We start from the raw sequence: 16,531 nt of genomic DNA on the forward strand, positions 1-16,531 counted from the left end.
GAATAGCGACATCTGCTGCGTTGAGTACTTGAACTAATGCTCAAGTAATATTCATGTTCACGTTTTGGAGCTGTTTTTTTACTACTACGTAGTGTTTGTTATAACTCTGGAGTAGGTAGGCGGGGTTGTGGAAAAACCTATCGTGGTCAGTGGTCATTGTTTGGAAACTGAATTAGTATTGTCTATAGATGTGTTTTGCTTGGTAACATCATCCTTAGCTGTTATGGCGTCTGATTTGAGCCAAAAAAAAAACCATGATGCCATGATGTATATCAAATTCTGTTCACTTGGGCTCCCGACATTTTTTATGTAATATGAAGAGTTAAGAAGTTTTGACATATATGCGACTGCCGGAAGTAGACATGACAAATTAATGATTTCAAGGAAACTTGAGCTGTGAGGGTTGCAATTTCTATTTTGAATGATTTTTTTGCAATTAGTAGGGAGGGTTTAGCTGTACACTTTCCCGCGCCGTGCGACCGAAGCACTTCGGCAAACATATCGGGAAGGTTGTTGTGGCACCAACTGCCGCCAACCATCTCCCACAGGCAGCTCCACATGAACCTAGCGGTAGGGCAAGTGAAGAAGATGTGGTTACAATCCTTAAGGACCGTACACATAGGACACGTCCCATCGGATGGTCCGTGCCTCTTCAGCACTTCGGTTCGGAATCCGTCCACGCACCAGCTGCCACAACAATATACGTATCTTTAGCGGCAACTCGAATTCCCACAAGATATTCAGTTTGGTCGGCCCCGGAGTTGGCAAGATTGCCTGGTATAGAGATTTGGTGGTGAACCGTCCATTAGGCTCAAGCCGTCAGTGAATAACATCGTACTCTAGGGACGGAGTGTGTAAGGCTACACGCTGAACTAACTCGTCCCAGAGGTCCCGCTCAGCAGGACCGAAGGACCTCTTGAAGGCGATACCCGCTAGGTTGGGTAGCGCACCTGCAACGGTGGTGAATTGTTGCGCGCAGATGGAGAAGAGCGGTTGGAAACGAGAGGCGAAGTCCTGTGAGCCGCACCATCGCTCAAGCCAAAATAACATAGAGTTGCCCCTCCCTACGTCAATGGAGGAGCCTATCCGTAGGACCGGCAACAGCCGCACAACGGATTGCCTGAACTGCGATCCCCTAGAGCTAGAGCCGAACGCTAGAGGCTGTCCACGTAGGTACTTCGCCCGAACAATATCTAACCATAGGCCTCCCTCACCAGAGGCAATCCTCCATAGCCATTTAGCTAGGAGTGCAATATTCATCCGCTTGGATGAAATAATCCCAAGACCTCCTTGATCCTGGGATTTACAAATCTTCGACCATTTGACCATGTGATTTTTTTATCGCCTTTCCCCTCCCAGAAAAACCGGGCTTGGTACTTGGAAATATCATGGTGGAGGGATTCATTAAGGCTATAGAATCCCATCAGATACATCAATAGACTCGTCAGCGACGAGTTGATCAAAACCACCCTAGCCGCCTTCGACAACCAACGCCCTGCCACGGCTCCACTCCGAGTTGAAGCTTGGTAACCCAGGGCCTCAAGTCCTTTTCAAGGATTCGAGAGTCGCTGATGGGCATGCCAAGGTAGGTGGTCGGGAAGGTCCCCAGACGACAGTTAAGTCTGTTCGCAATACTAAGCTTCTCCTCGTCCGAATAACCCAGGACCATTACTTCACTCTTGGCGAAGTTAATAGTTAGGCCAGACATCTCTTGAAAGCATAGTAGGACGAACTTTAAGCGGGCGATGTCATGAGACGATCCTTCTACCATCAGGATTGTGTCATCCGCATATTGAAGATGTGTGATTCCTCCCGCCCTAAGGAGGTGGTGGCAAAGACCAGATAGGTGTCCGCCCCCCTTGGCCCTGTCCAAGATGGCCGCCAGGGCTTCCACCACAAGGTTGAAAAGGAAAGGGGAAAAAGGGTCCCCTTGCCGAACGCCCTGAGTCGTGGGGAAGTAGGGTCGAACTTGCCATTGATGTTAATGGATGTTCAACCACTCACCACTAGTTGCATCACCCAGGTTATCCAATGAGGGTCGAAGCCCTTTTTGTTCATAACTTCCCGCAGAAATGACCAATGCACCGTGTCGTAAGTCTTGTGAAAATTGATCTTGAAAAAACCCGTGTGAAGGCGCTTGGATATTATCTCATGGATCACCTCGTGGAGGACCAGGAGCTAGCTAGCTGTTTGTGTGCAATTCAGATTTCCAGAGAAGTAGAATCCAGGAATCAGAAGCCGAAGTTCAAACAAAGGCCACCTAATAGTACCAGATGAACATGCCAATCAGTGTAGGTCTAGATTGCAGCCAGCTAGAGGCACCCAATATGGTGACCCAAGGATCAACTTGCATGGTATTTAATTTCTTTGCGATTAATGAGACCGGGAACATAGACATGCATCCGCCATACATATATGACCATGTTTTTACTATGGACTCGAATAGGTCGATTTTCATATAGTCTCTCTGTCTTAAAATAAGTGAGTCACTTTTATACTAACTATGTATTAAAATTAGTACAAAGGTGTCACTTATTCGGAACGGAGGGAGTATTTTGTATCACCAAATTTGGCTGCTCCAAGAGCTACACTTAAGAAGGGGTTAGTGAGCTAACACATGTTTTCTTTTACATATATCACCACCCTCTCTTGTGTTAGAGGAAAGACTGGCAGACACAAGGATGTGCCAAGTTCACGCATTTCATCACTCTGTTTGCCAATGTTAAGCTTGTTGGCCCATACCGTGCCGCGGAATACTTTCCCACGACACGTTACGACCGACGACGATGAACGAAGCTCGCTGACAAACATGACGAATTGCTTTTACGTAGAGACACGTCTTAATGCAAAGCTAGCCTTAGCTAGTTCCCGATCGATCTTGAACATGTACTAGTGCTACATACGCAAGAGCACTTCTAGCTGAAATCTCTGATCCTGATCTAGCTAGCTCACGTACACAGCACCGCAATCGATTTGGAATGCTACGGGCACGAGACACGTGCCCGGCGTATTTCTTTATTGATCTCTCACGGCTTGATGTTACAAGGGGTGAGGTGCGCACATATATATATATATTAGCTAGCCTGCTAATACCATTTCGATCATTGCTTAGAAACCTAGTCGGACACGTAATGAATCTGATATGGCCACGTTCTTTCGTGTTTAATTCCAACGAAGCTCCGGTACTGTACCATTTACCGGGTTGGTTAAGCGGTTATTGGTACACTCTGTTAGGTATCAGTGTTGGCTTGCAAGGTTTGCCAGGGTTGGCAGTGCGCGTATATTCCCAGTGCCTCACAATCCCATCTACAAACATTATACCTATGCAGAGCTAGTTCAGGAACAACTTCATATGCATTACCTATACACAATGGAAGAACATGAGCGGGTGTGTACTACAAAGAGCTTTACTAGCGTTCTAGGTTCCTGGTGCAGCACGGTACGTGGTACCTAGTGGAGCCATTTATAGATTTAGGCCAAGGAGCCATGTCATGCATGTACTACTTAGAGCAAGTCTAATAATTCCTAATCAGCAGGCTATAACGTTTGCCATGTCATCAAAATCTTAGGTGATAGAGAGAGAAGGGAGGAAAAAGATTGAAGCGGGCGCTTCCTGTGTAGCCCGGCTGCAGCACTGCACACGAGAAAAAAGTTTGCATGCAGCCTCGGTTGCCTCCTTCCTTCCAATCATCTATCTCCATTCACATGCATGCATTAATTGCTTTGAATAATTAGTAGCTCATCTACAGTCAGCTTACTATACGAGTGGGCTTTTTTATAAACTTTAAGTGACATGGCACTTCTTATAGCCAGCAGCAAGCTTTGTTATTAACCATGCTCTTATGTTTAAGACCTTTTTTTTCGTCTCAAATTATAGTCACGTGCTTCTTAAACCATGGTCACGTGCTTTCACCTTAACTGTCTTTTCTCCATGCTACTTGAAATTAATGCCATCAATTTAATTATCCCATAATAAGGAAAGCTAATACTAGTGGCGATATATATATATAGGAGTGCCTCCCAGCCCACCGGCATGTGCGCATGAGCAGCTGCCGCCCCCTCCCAACCTCTACCTTTCCATGTTAGTTAGGTATTCTTCTCCCCGTGAAACCCTATGTTTTTAGGCAGAAATTTTGTTTTTGAGGAGCCTAACTTTTTGTTCCTTTGTGTAATAATATGGAACAATCAATATATATATATATATATTTTTTTTTGAGATGTATCAGCCGGTTCTGTATTAGAGATTACTAGCAAAAGGGTCCGTGCGTTGCAACGGGAGAAAAAAATACCACGCGCTTTTAATCTTTCTATAATCATTTTGATTTATTAAAATAATAAGCTAACTAACTAATGTAGTCAGTCCTATCCTATTTTGTTGAGAAATCAATCCGTCCATTGTTAATTCCACCATGATGAGAAATTGAGCGGGACAAGCAAAGCAAAACATAGAGGCTACATGAATTGATCAATGTACTGTTATTTTATTTCACTCATGGGTAGAGAATGTGGGATCAGATGACAAACTGAAGGTGGTGTTCCATTCTCTGTCTATACAACAATACAATCTTACATTCAATACATTCATTCATCAGCAAATAAATCCCCACAAAACAAAATTTCTTGCCGGTGCTTGGAACACGGTTGGAGGCATGGGGAGGGGATCTCACCAGATGATGAGTTCCTGCCGGAGGAGGGGATACGATGAGAGAAGCAAGGGTTAGGCGACTCTATCTGGCCATAAGGAGTCGCCGTTGCCGCGCCATAACCTCGGAGTTCCCCGTGTGAGCCATGGAGGCCCGCCTCCACCTGCAAGTACTTCGCTCCGCCGCGTTGCCGCCGTTCTGCATCGAGCAGACGCATCATCCCAAGTCACTGTAGCTGTCGCGTTGATTTGATCCAGAAGCTGTGCTCGAGCGCTGAAACGGGGGGCAGCAAGCGGGCAGAGGTACGGCCGTGGAGGCGGGTGGGTTGAGATCAACAACAGTGGTGGTTGAAGTCGGCCGCGGTGGCGAGTGGTGTGGCAGCGGCCTGGGCACAGGACAGGGTGGACCAGGGTCGACGCGATGCTCTCGAGCGCCTCAACGGGGGCAGTGAGCGGGGAGAGGTACGACCGCGGAGGCGGGTGGGTTGAGATCTACTGGGGTGGCGGTTGAGGTCGGCCGCGGCGGCGAGTGGTGTGGCGGCGGCCTGGGCACAGGCCAGAATGGCCCAGGGTCGACGGGAGGAGGCAATGCGTACGGGTATAATTTTTGCAGCGAATCATTTTTTTTCTTTTGCGTTGCAGATAAATGATGGAGCGCGGGTTGAATAACAAAAATTAAGGGGATTTTTATAAAAATACCGCGGTGAGTTTTCCGACGGAAGCAATAGCCTCTTTATTATTAGGTATAGATTTGTGCATTGTAAGGAACAAAAGGTCTAGTTCTAGATGTCATGTATGGACAATCCGTCCTATCAATAAACCCAAAAAACCAAGGTTTCATGGTCTTTTCGTTGGTCTATATGCGTAAGTCGAAGGGTTTAAAAATGGATGTAGGCCTTTCATTAGTAAATATCTCACCTCCAATTGAAGGGTTTAAATATGGATGCGGGCTTTCTATTGGTCATTTTTTTTTCAAAATTTGACATTTAAAAATGAAAAATAGTCCAACAAATCATAAATGCGCCCACTAATATTCCGGCTAATATTCAGCTCAATTGAGGGAAAGCATTGTGGGATATAGTTCTAGTTGGCTGCTGATGTGGTCGACTTTTTTTTATCACCGGTGCAGTTTTAAACTTGATCCACTTGTGAGGAGTCATCTCAACACACCTAAATGGTGAATTAGATCTAGCTGCAACGACTTATCCCAATATTTGGTGTTTTGTGCAACAAACCTGTAAAACAAGTGTTTTCTGCAACACTAGCACCAAAAGTAGATGGTTTGTGCTATTTCCTCTGGGATTTTTGTTCGTGATTACTCTGTACTGAGCCACGAGGATCAATCTAAACTTCTAGGACATTGACCGTGAATGTTTGTGAAAATCAAAAATAAAGGCCGGCAAACTGGAGTGTGGTTTTTAGGCTCAAGACCAACTTGGCCTTCGAATTCATGACTTATAGGTCAAGAATGCATCCCTACTTAGTACACGGTTGTTCAAACATTTTACTAAGGATGTTGTTCGGCAAACTACGTTGCGCAACAAGTATCTAGGTCAAAAGGTGGTGTCTTAGGCCTACTAGAAACCTGGTGACTCACACTTTTGGGCTGGCCTAATGTCAGCAAAGAACCATTTCTTTCGCTTTGGATCTTTCGTTGTGAAAGATGGGGCAGAGGTTCATTTCCGGGAAGACATATGGGTAACAATGCCAATCTCCAAGAACAATACCAGCCTTGTACACTATTGCTCACAATAAGAGTAACTAGCTCTAGTAGAAACTTGTACTAAGTTTGAGACAGTTATTTTGGGACGGAGGGAGTAGTAAACAGTATGGGTCACTTGGTCAATTACATGACTTGGAGGCATACAGGATGAATGAAAAGGTATAACGGGGTGAACACTGGTTTAAGAGAGTACACTATCTGCTAATTGGTATAGATATTGATAAAGAGAGAGTGGGTGGAGTAGCCTTGTGGCTTCTCAACACTCAAGCACTTCGCTTTTGGCCTCCAGCTTAGATATGCTCTCTTCCATGTAGACCAACGATTCTATGATGGCTCCGGATATAACCAAATCTTTCTGAATGTCCTGCTGAACTCTTTCGGTTGAGTCATCTCTTGTTAGAATACACTATCCCCTCCTCTAACTAAAGGTAATCGATGTTCTGGTTTGCAAACTCCCATGACTGGAAGATCATTGACAATGCATTTACTGCCCAACAGCAGGAAAAGTATGAGAAGTTCACACTTTAAATATAACATAAGCTGCCCAAGTAGTATAAGCTGAAATAATACATCAAAGTCTGAAACCACACATGAATACAAACAATGGAAGGAAATAAAATATGATCTATTTGCAGAGATACATATATGTATAATAGTTGTTGTAGCGAGACTAAAGCAACGAACGGCTTCGAGAGAGGATTTATTTACCTCGGATTGGATTTGTAGTTAGCATACATAGCAGTCTCTCCCTGCACAAACATTACAGAAACAAATAGTATGACGGGGTTAGACCCGTCGACACCTCAAAAATCACAGAAGCCCTCCCAAAAAAATAGATAAATAAAATTTAGTTTCCTAATTTGCCCATATATAAGAGGCTTGCAAATAGTCATCAGCCATTCTACACAATTGATAGTACAAAAAACTGACATATGTGAGACAAAAACTGAATAATAATATAGGACAACCTCGAAGATAATGGGCATATTAATTCAGATGCACAAAAGATTTGAACAGCTATTTGAAATAAAATTTGGACAAAACTTGAATAGTGAAGTGTGAAAGACATTCCTAATGTAACACGATGACTTCATTTACTAAAGTTAGTGCATCAAAGAACGATAGTGTACGTGTATGCTCCCAGCATGTGTAATTTCCAGGTGAGAATTACATGAAATCAATATTGTGAGCTGTATTAGTCCCGTTGATTCGGAGAGCGTACTTCAAGATCAAAAGATAGGAAGCTAGTAAATTTCAAACTGCAGAAGGACAGGTGTCTAATAGAACAACCCCGCTAATTTATTTTAGGACATATTACCAGCACCAAAGTTGTTAGATAAAACGGGATCAACGAGACACGAGAGACACGGATTTTTACGTGGAAACCCTTGCGGGAGAAAACCACGGACGCACGAAGGCGCAATCACTATGAGGAGGAGTATTACAAGCACGAGACGACAGGCCGTCTTTAGGTGCGACTACATGGAGTATATATGAGGGGCAATACATAAGAGTCCTTGGAGGACAAGTAAACGAGTTGTACTCGTACGCGTCGGTACCAACGCAAAAGCCCACACCGTTTGTACTACGTCTAGTCCAATACGGTAGAATTTGGATCACAATTTAACAATCTCCACCTTGAGCCAAATTCCCTCCAGTAGTCGAAGAAAGTGAATAACTCCATCCAAATCAGCTTAAACACCTCATGCGTCAAAGTCCATAGGACTAGTGAGAAATACCAACTAAGCCTGAGCAAAGCTCAAACTTATTGGTAGGAACTGGCTTTGTCATCATATCAGCTGGATTATCATGAGTACTTATCTTGCATACCTTCAAATCACCTTTAGCAACAACATCTCGAACATAGTGAAATCTGACATCAATGTGTTTTGTTCTCTCGTGATACATTGGATTCTTTGTAAGATATATAGCACTTTGACTGTCAGAAAATATGGTAGGGCAAGATGAATCTCCACAAAGCTCAGTGTACAAACCTTTCAACCAGACAGCTTCTTTGCATGCCTCAGAAATAGCCATATACTCGGCATCAGTAGTGGAACAAGCCACAATAGACTGCAAAGTTGCTCTCCAACTCACAGCACAACCACCAATGGTGAAAACATAACCTGTGAGCGATCTTCTCTTATCCAAATCACCAGCAAAATCAGAATCAACAAAACCAACAAGTCCATCTCCAGTTTTCCCAAACTGTAAATAAGCATTAGAAGTACCTCGCAGGTATCTGAAAATCCACTGAACTGCATTCCAATGCTCTTTTCCAGGATTAGCCATGTATCTACTAACAACACTCAGTGCATAAGATAAATCCGGACGAGAACAAACCATGGCATACATAAGTGAACCAACTGCACTCGAATAGGGAACTCTAGACATGTACTCAATATCTGCATCTGACTCAGGACATAAGGCTGATGATAATTTAAAGTGTGCAGCTAACGGAGTACTTACTGGCTTGGCATTATGCATATTAAAACGACGAAGAACTCTATCAATATATCCCTTCTGACTGAGATATAATTTTCCAGACGGTCTATCTCTGGATATTTCCATGCCAAGTATTTTCTTTGCTGCACCCAAATCCTTCATCTCAAATTCATTACTCAATTGCTTCTTTAGTTCATCAATCTCTGACATGCTCTTTGCAGCAATTAACATATCATCAACATAAAGGAGCAAATAAATAGCTGAACCATTGACAGTTTTCAAGTAAACACAACTATCATAATTAGACCGTTTGAAACCTTGAGAGAGCATAAAGGTGTCAAATCTCTTGTACCACTGTCGAGGGGATTGCTTCAATCCATAAAGAGATTTCTTTAACTTACAGACAAGCTTTTCTTTTCCAGGAATAACAAAACCTTCAGGTTGTTCCATATAAATATCCTCTTCTAATTCTCCATGTAAGAATGCAGTTTTAACATCCAATTGTTCAAGCTCAAAATCATTCATGGCAACAATACTAAGTAAAGTGCGAATAGAGCTATGCTTCACAACAGGAGAAAAGACTTCGTTATAGTCAATACCTGGAATTTGGCTATAACCTTTAGCAACCAACCTTGCTTTATATCTTGCCTCATCATTAGGAGAAACACCTTCCTTTATTTTGAAAACCCACTTGCAACGAATAGGTTTCTTCTCTCTAGGTAATCTTATCAAATCCCAAGTGCCATTCTTTTCAAGTGATTCCATCTCATCATGCATAGCAGTCATCCACTTATTACTATCACCGGAAATAATAGCCTCGGAATATGAAGAAGGCTCAGCATTACCTTCAATTTCTTCTGCAACAGATAAAGCAAAAGAAACAATATTGCACTCCTCAATTAACCTCTCAGGTGCATTAATACCCCGCCTAACTCTGTCACGTGCGAGATTCCAACTAGGTGGAACAATAGGCTGATTTGGAGTGACATGTTCATCATCAAAGACGGGTTCATCATGTGCATCAACATTTTCCTTATCAGAAGTATCACCTGAATCAATAACATGCTCCACCTGAACAGTAGGCTGCTGAACAGTAGACTGCTGTTCACTCTCAATTGGAACATTAGTAGATGCAACATCATGTAACATAGCAGATTCATTAAAGATAACGCTCCTGCTAATAACAATCTTTTGTGTTTCAGGATTCCACAATTTAAAACCTTTAACACCAGATTTGTAACCAAGAAAGATGCACTTAATAGCCCTAGGCTCCAACTTCCCATTATCAACATGAGCATAAGCAGTGCAACCAAAAACTCTCAACTGTGAATAATCAGCAGGTGAACCAGACCATACCTCAATTGGAGTTTTCTTATTAAGAGGAATAGATGGTGAACGGTTGATGAGATAACAAGCAGTGGAAGCGGCCTCAGCCCAAAAACGCCTATGCAAACCTGCATTGGACAACATGCAACGGGCTCTGGAAATAATGGTCCTGTTCATACGCTCAGCAACACCGTTTTGTTGAGGAGTATAAGGAACGGTGTGGTGTCTGACAATGCCTTCAGACTTGCAATAATTCCCAAATTGCTTAGAACAGAATTCCATACCATTATCAGTGCGAAGTATTTTTACCTTCTTTTCAGTTTGTCTCTCAATCATAATCTTCCACTCCTTAAAAGCTGAGAAAGCTTGCCATTTATGCTTCAAGAAATAAGGCCAAACCTTTCTCGAATAATCATCAATAATAGTCAACATGTAACGAGCACCACCTAATGACCTTTTGCGAGATGGTCCCCATAAATCAGAATGCACATAATCAAGAATACCTTCAGTTGTATGAGTCGAAGTGTTGAACTTCACCCTCTTGTGCTTGCCGAAGATACAATGCTCACAAAATTTCAATTTACCAGTTTGGTATCCTTTAAGAAGACCTCTCTTATTTAACTCTGCCAAACCAAGTTCACTCATATGTCCAAGACGCATATGCCAAAGGTTAGAAGCATCACAACCAGAATTCTTTGAAACAGCTGGAGTAGCGTTACCTGAAACGGTAGAACCTCGAAGGTAATAAAGACCATTGGTCGAACTTAAGTCACCTTTCATCACAATGAGAGAACCTTTGGTGACCTTCAAAACGCTATCTCCACCTGAATACTTGTAGCCCTTTGCATCAAGGGCACTCACAGAGATAAGATTTCTCTTCATCTTCGGAATATACCGAACATCTGTCAAAGTTCTGATTGTGCCATCAAACATCTTGATACGAATGGAACCTATGCCTTCAATCTTGCATGGTGAATTATCAAAACCCAAAACGGAACCAGCGGCAGTAGTAGAATCAAAAGTAGTAAACCAATCTCTATGCGGGCACATATGAAAAGTACACGCAGTGTCAAGTACCCACTCATCATTGGTCTCAGCACATCCAGCAATAACAACAAGAGCATCATCTGAACTTTCATCACGAGCAACATTAGCAGAATTTTCACCTTGTTTGTTACCTTTCGGTTTATATGTACCATTCCTCTTTTCCTTGTTCTGCAACTTGAAACATTCTGAGATGTCATGCCCGTCTCTCTTGCAATACCTGCAAGACTGCTTCTTGTCTTTAGATTGCGACCGGCCCCTCTGGCCGTTCTTACTTTTGCCACGGTTTCCATTGTGTGAGTTCTTCTCCTTTGTCCTGCCACGAACAGATAATCCCTCGGCTTGGGATGAACTCGAACCATCATGAGGCACCATTAATTTCATCTTCTCCTTAGAGTTCAAAGCTTCATAAACTTCATTAAGCGTGAGAGTATCACGACTGTATAATATGGTGTCTCGAAAATTGGTATAAGAACTTGGCAGCGAACAAAGTAACATTAAAGCAGTATCTTCTTCATCATACGTAACCTCCATTGCAGCTAGATCGGATATGATCTCTTTAAATTCTGAAATATGATTCAAAACGTTACCTCCCTCGGGTAACCTGTGCATGAATAATTTTTGCTTCAGATGCATCTTGCTGGTGAGATCTTTAGTCATGCAAATCCCTTCCAGCTTTAACCATAGAGCGGCGGCAGTTTTCTCGCTCAAAACTTCCTGCAAAATATTATTATGCAAATGGAGTTGAATTTGTGACAAAGCCTTACGATCCCTTCTTTTCTCCTCAGCAGTCCAATCCTCAATTCTATTCTTCCCAAAACTATCCAGTGCATCATCGTAGTCGGCCTGCGCCAACAACGCCCGCATCTTGACTTGCCATAGGGTAAACCTTGTGTCACGGTCCAGCAGCGGAAGATCGTACTTCATGGATGCCATGAGTAGATAAATCTGTGTACACAAAGTAGTACAAGCCGGCAGAAAAATTCTTGATGAAATTAATATGCGGATGAAACGAAATAGAATAAATAGCACCTGGTAGCTCTTGGGTAGATGTAGCAAAAGATGGCAAAGTCCAAAAAAAAACTGAACTAGCACTCAGCCTGCTCCTCCACGTGAGTAGTACTTTGTACTAGCTGCAGCCTTGGCCCTGTAGCGCTTCGATCTTCACTGTGGGCAGCAGCAGCAACTTGCGTTAACAGCGGCACCAGCAGGACGTAAGCGGAAAAACTCAGTGGATTGGACAAGTCGACGCAGCGGGCCGAGCGCGGCAACAGGGGTGCGACTTGGAGACAGCAGCTGCAGCGGCTCGGCGCGATTTGTACGCGTGCGTGCGTACGAACAGAACTTCAGTCGGACTCGGTGTCTTGCTCGATCTGGCGTCGGATCGCCGGATCGCGTGTCGGCGGCAGTGCACGCGACGTACAACCGCTGTAGCAGAAATCGTGTCGAACTCGGCTCCTGTATTGATCCGGATCAGCGGATCGCCCGACGTGGCGGCGGCGAGGAAAACCCTAGCTCTCGTCTGAAATCTCGTATACGTAGAACCTCAGCTCTGTATACCACTTGTTAGATAAAACGGGATCAACGAGACACGAGAGACACGGATTTTTACGTGGAAACCCTTGCGGGAGAAAACCACGGACGCACGAAGGCGCAATCACTATGAGGAGGAGTATTACAAGCACGAGACGACAGGCCGTCTTTAGGTGCGACTACATGGAGTATATATGAGGGGCAATACATAAGAGTCCTTGGAGGACAAGTAAACGAGTTGTACTCGTACGCGTCGGTACCAACGCAAAAGCCCACACCGTTTGTACTACGTCTAGTCCAATACGGTAGAATTTGGATCACAATTTAACAAAAGTGATGGTTGCTTTATTATAATATAAAGAAGGGAGAAACCCTTTTTCGGTATTACCAGCACCATAGCAACATAACAGAAGGACAGACGCCACTCCTTGGAAGAGGAGTGAGACTTTTCCATGTTATTGCAGGCTAAGTGACCGCAGTACAAAATGGAGCCACGTTTTCTAACCAGTCAGCTGGCAAGATATCTTGACATCTCAATGAAGTACATGAAGCTTTTATGAGATCGTGCAAAATCTAAGTAGCAGGCACATATAGAATCACTGACCTTTGATTCTTCTAGCCACGTTTTCTAACCAGTCAGCTGTGTAGATATCCTGACCTCTCACGAAAGTACATGAAGTTTTTGTGAGATCACACTCACATTTAATTCAGAATTTAGAAATTTTGGGAAGAGAAAAAACGAACTTTAGATTCTAACCTTCCACATCTGTAGTATGTTTGTTGGGATGGCCGTAGAGAGCAGCGGCCACCACGCGTCCATTGTCCTGGTCGCAAACCTTAAGATAGATCACTAATACCAAAAGGAAAGTGACAGCGCCAATCTTCCAGCATGTTTGCGGCTGTTGGGCAGAAGCACACGGTGTCTCTTGGCTGAATAGTGTTAACAGCACTGACAGCCAGCATACTTATAAATCGCTAACATTTCTGCAAAGTTAACAGTGATTGGTAACCTTGAAATTCTCGAGCAAGTAATAGACGAAAGCCAAAAAAGACATTGACAAAATGAGGAGCATAAATGCAAAACTAACTCTATTCTAACATGACAACAGAACCATCAATTTCTAGAATCAGAAAAAAGTAACACATCCAAGATGTCACATATCAGAAGGACCATTGGTATTTACACAGGTTGATTGCCTTCCTCATTTTCAGATTCTAACCACCCCCTTGAAGTTTTTATTTGTACTTAATCGTCTTACTAACTCACAATTAGAAGGATGGATGTTTGGTGAAGTAGACAGATGGTCCCTCTAAATGATTTTTTTTTCTATTCTGATTCACGCGTCTCAAATTTTAAAAACTTTGCCTATTCTGTCCCACAACAATTTCTTGTGTTTATAAAAAACTCTATTAGAGACTGAATAACCTGAAACAAAAAATTCACTAAACTATCATCAGGCTTCATATTGGATCAAGTAGAGAGGAGAAATTTGACCCGAAACTTGAACTTGGCAGCACGGGCAGACTCCAGTGCAACCCCTCCCAGATCCTTCTAAAAGCGTGAATTGAAATGGGGAAGATCAATCAATCAACATTCGATCCCGCACAGACAAAATTCCGCAAAAAGTGACTGATGGAGGGGTAGGCAGGCCCACCACGGTCCGCATCTCCTGAAGCGCACCTTCGCTGCCGTCCCCAGCTCGGGTTCCTTCCATGGCTTTTGACGTCGTGCCTCCATAGCTCCTCTTCGACAGCCTGGACCATGGCACCATCTTGCCCACAGCCCACGACCACAACTGATGCGATGGGCCTCCTTTCGCCCAGGATGTTTGGAGAGGAGAGAGGGACGGCTGGGCGCCACCGGGAAGAGAGACGACATCAGCAGAGGTCGGCGGCTGGGCGCCACCGGGAAGAGAAACGACATCAGCAGAGGTCGGCGACTGGGCGCCACCGGGAAGAGAGACGACATCAGGGCGATGGATGGGGGCGACGCATATCATATATAGAGCGGCGAGGCATGGCCCGATTGGGGCGGCGGATGGCGGGTGGAGGCGGCTACCGCCGGCGACGGACGACGGCGGGGCAGCGAGGGATGGAAAGGTGGATGTGTGCCCTTTTTTCTCTGTCCCCTCGCTCTCTCTGCTTGAGCTCCTGTGAAGGATCGAAGCGGTGGATAGTGTGGAGGCTCCAGATATTTCGATGGCCTTCGGCATGAGGCAAGACGTGGCAATCCAATACACGCGGACACGCGACAGATCGTGAAAGAGCACCCCGAACACTTGAAACTCAGGAGAACGCCGCTAGCTTAGGCACTATAATATATTGTTATATATATACTATGTGCAGGTGCTTAGTTCATCCCCGTCGGATAAGAACAATACCAGTCGGGATATTGTGCAGGTAACAGTAGCGCTTTAATTCCAACGCTACTACTAACAGGTTAGCTGTAACGTGTTAGCAGTAGCGATGCCCCCGACGCTACTGGTAAGGGTAAAACCAGCGCTACTACTAAGCTTTCTCCTAGTAGTATTGGCCCCTGACTTATGTATTGGCATAATCTTTTATCCCGACTAGATACGATTAGCCTGGTAGAAGGCCGGAATGTGTTTCACTCCAACTTAAGAACATCATGGTCTTTCACAATAGAAAACTATATACTGTGGGCTTATGCACTCTGAGTACCCGCGAGTAATAACAACAAAATCTCAAAGTTGAAGATTCCACTAAAAGTTAAGAGCTACAAGTGGTATCTTTGTAGCGGAGTTGTGCTAATGAAAGACAAACTTGCATGGTGCAACTGATCAGGGAGTAAGAAGTGTTGCTTTTGTGCTCATAACGAGACAATCAAACACCTATTTTACCAATACAAGTTTGCCCATTTTACATGGTCAGTCGGCCAAATAGTGTCAATTTTTATCCGCCCACAAGTGTTACCAATATATTTGGTCATTGATTGGACGGTATTGCGAATAGTTTCAAAATGCAAATAAGGGTGGGAGCATATGCCTTACTTTGATCACTTTGGTTATGTTGAAATGGTTTGGTTTTTAATGGCCAAAATGCTTTTCGTCTGCAGGTGATTTTCCGTTGTACGAACTTGCTTTGTACGTGGTCTATGCTATAACAAAAGGAGCACCAACCGCTATTCAAGGCAGTGTGTACGAGGTTGGAGCAAGCACCAACCGTTATTTAAGGCAGTGTGTACGAGGTTGGAGCAGGTGGCTACAGAGGTTTTTTTCCAAAATGGGTGGCAACATAATCTCCCGATCGACCATTCGCCTCTTTCGACATAAGCATAGTGTGGGTCTATAAGACTCTACGGTTGCCGATTTATCGGTTTTGCTACATTTTTTATTGTCAGATATTTTGTGTTTGGTTATGTGCATTCTAGTTATATAGAGGCGAGTGTTAGTTATAATGTTTTGTATCCGCTTGATGCTACATTGAGATAACAAAATTGATATTTATCAAAAAATATACTTGTTAATTTTTCCTTTGTGTGATTAATTACACACCCAAGACCTATTACCTTATTATTGTTCCACAAAAATTAAGAACACATTACTGCCATGCCAAGTGAGTAGTAACTATGAAAAAGATTAACAACATAATGAGATGCTCATCTATTAAGTTAAATTTATGAGACAATTTGTGGTTTAGGTAATCATAAAGTGAACAAATGTTGTCGGGTAAGATGATTCTGAGTTGAATATGTGAAGCTACGCATCAAAGGTATACTATTAATATTATAAAAGTTTGGATCAAGAAGAACTGCGGTGACGAATATCTAGGATAAATTGCATGATGTATTTACTTAA

At 43.5% G+C, this 16,531-nt stretch overlaps 1 protein-coding gene across 2 annotated transcripts; it reads right to left on the bottom strand.

Moving 5' to 3' along the window:
- Positions 1-6,551: 6,551 nt before the first annotated feature.
- Positions 6,552-14,935, bottom strand: LOC123398096. Of its 2 annotated transcripts, XR_006610075.1 has the most exons (3): positions 13,471-14,265; positions 13,318-13,366; positions 6,552-7,114 (listed from the first exon to the last, which is right to left on the bottom strand). XR_006610075.1 is itself a non-coding variant. In XM_045092598.1 (2 exons), exon 1 carries the CDS (start codon positions 14,924-14,926, stop codon positions 14,294-14,296), a length of 633 nt encoding a protein of 210 aa, XP_044948533.1. In that variant the 5' UTR covers positions 14,927-14,935; the 3' UTR covers positions 13,037-13,366; positions 13,471-14,293. The 2 variants fall into 2 exon arrangements, 1 of the variants encoding a protein (XP_044948533.1); XM_045092598.1 differs by lacking the exon at positions 6,552-7,114 and having other exon boundaries at positions 13,037-13,366; positions 13,471-14,935.
- Between the last annotated feature and the right edge of the window lie 1,596 nt (positions 14,936-16,531).

This window comes from Hordeum vulgare, chromosome 5H, assembly GCF_904849725.1.
Source record: "Hordeum vulgare subsp. vulgare chromosome 5H, MorexV3_pseudomolecules_assembly, whole genome shotgun sequence".
Taxonomy (NCBI): Eukaryota; Viridiplantae; Streptophyta; class Magnoliopsida; order Poales; family Poaceae; genus Hordeum; species Hordeum vulgare.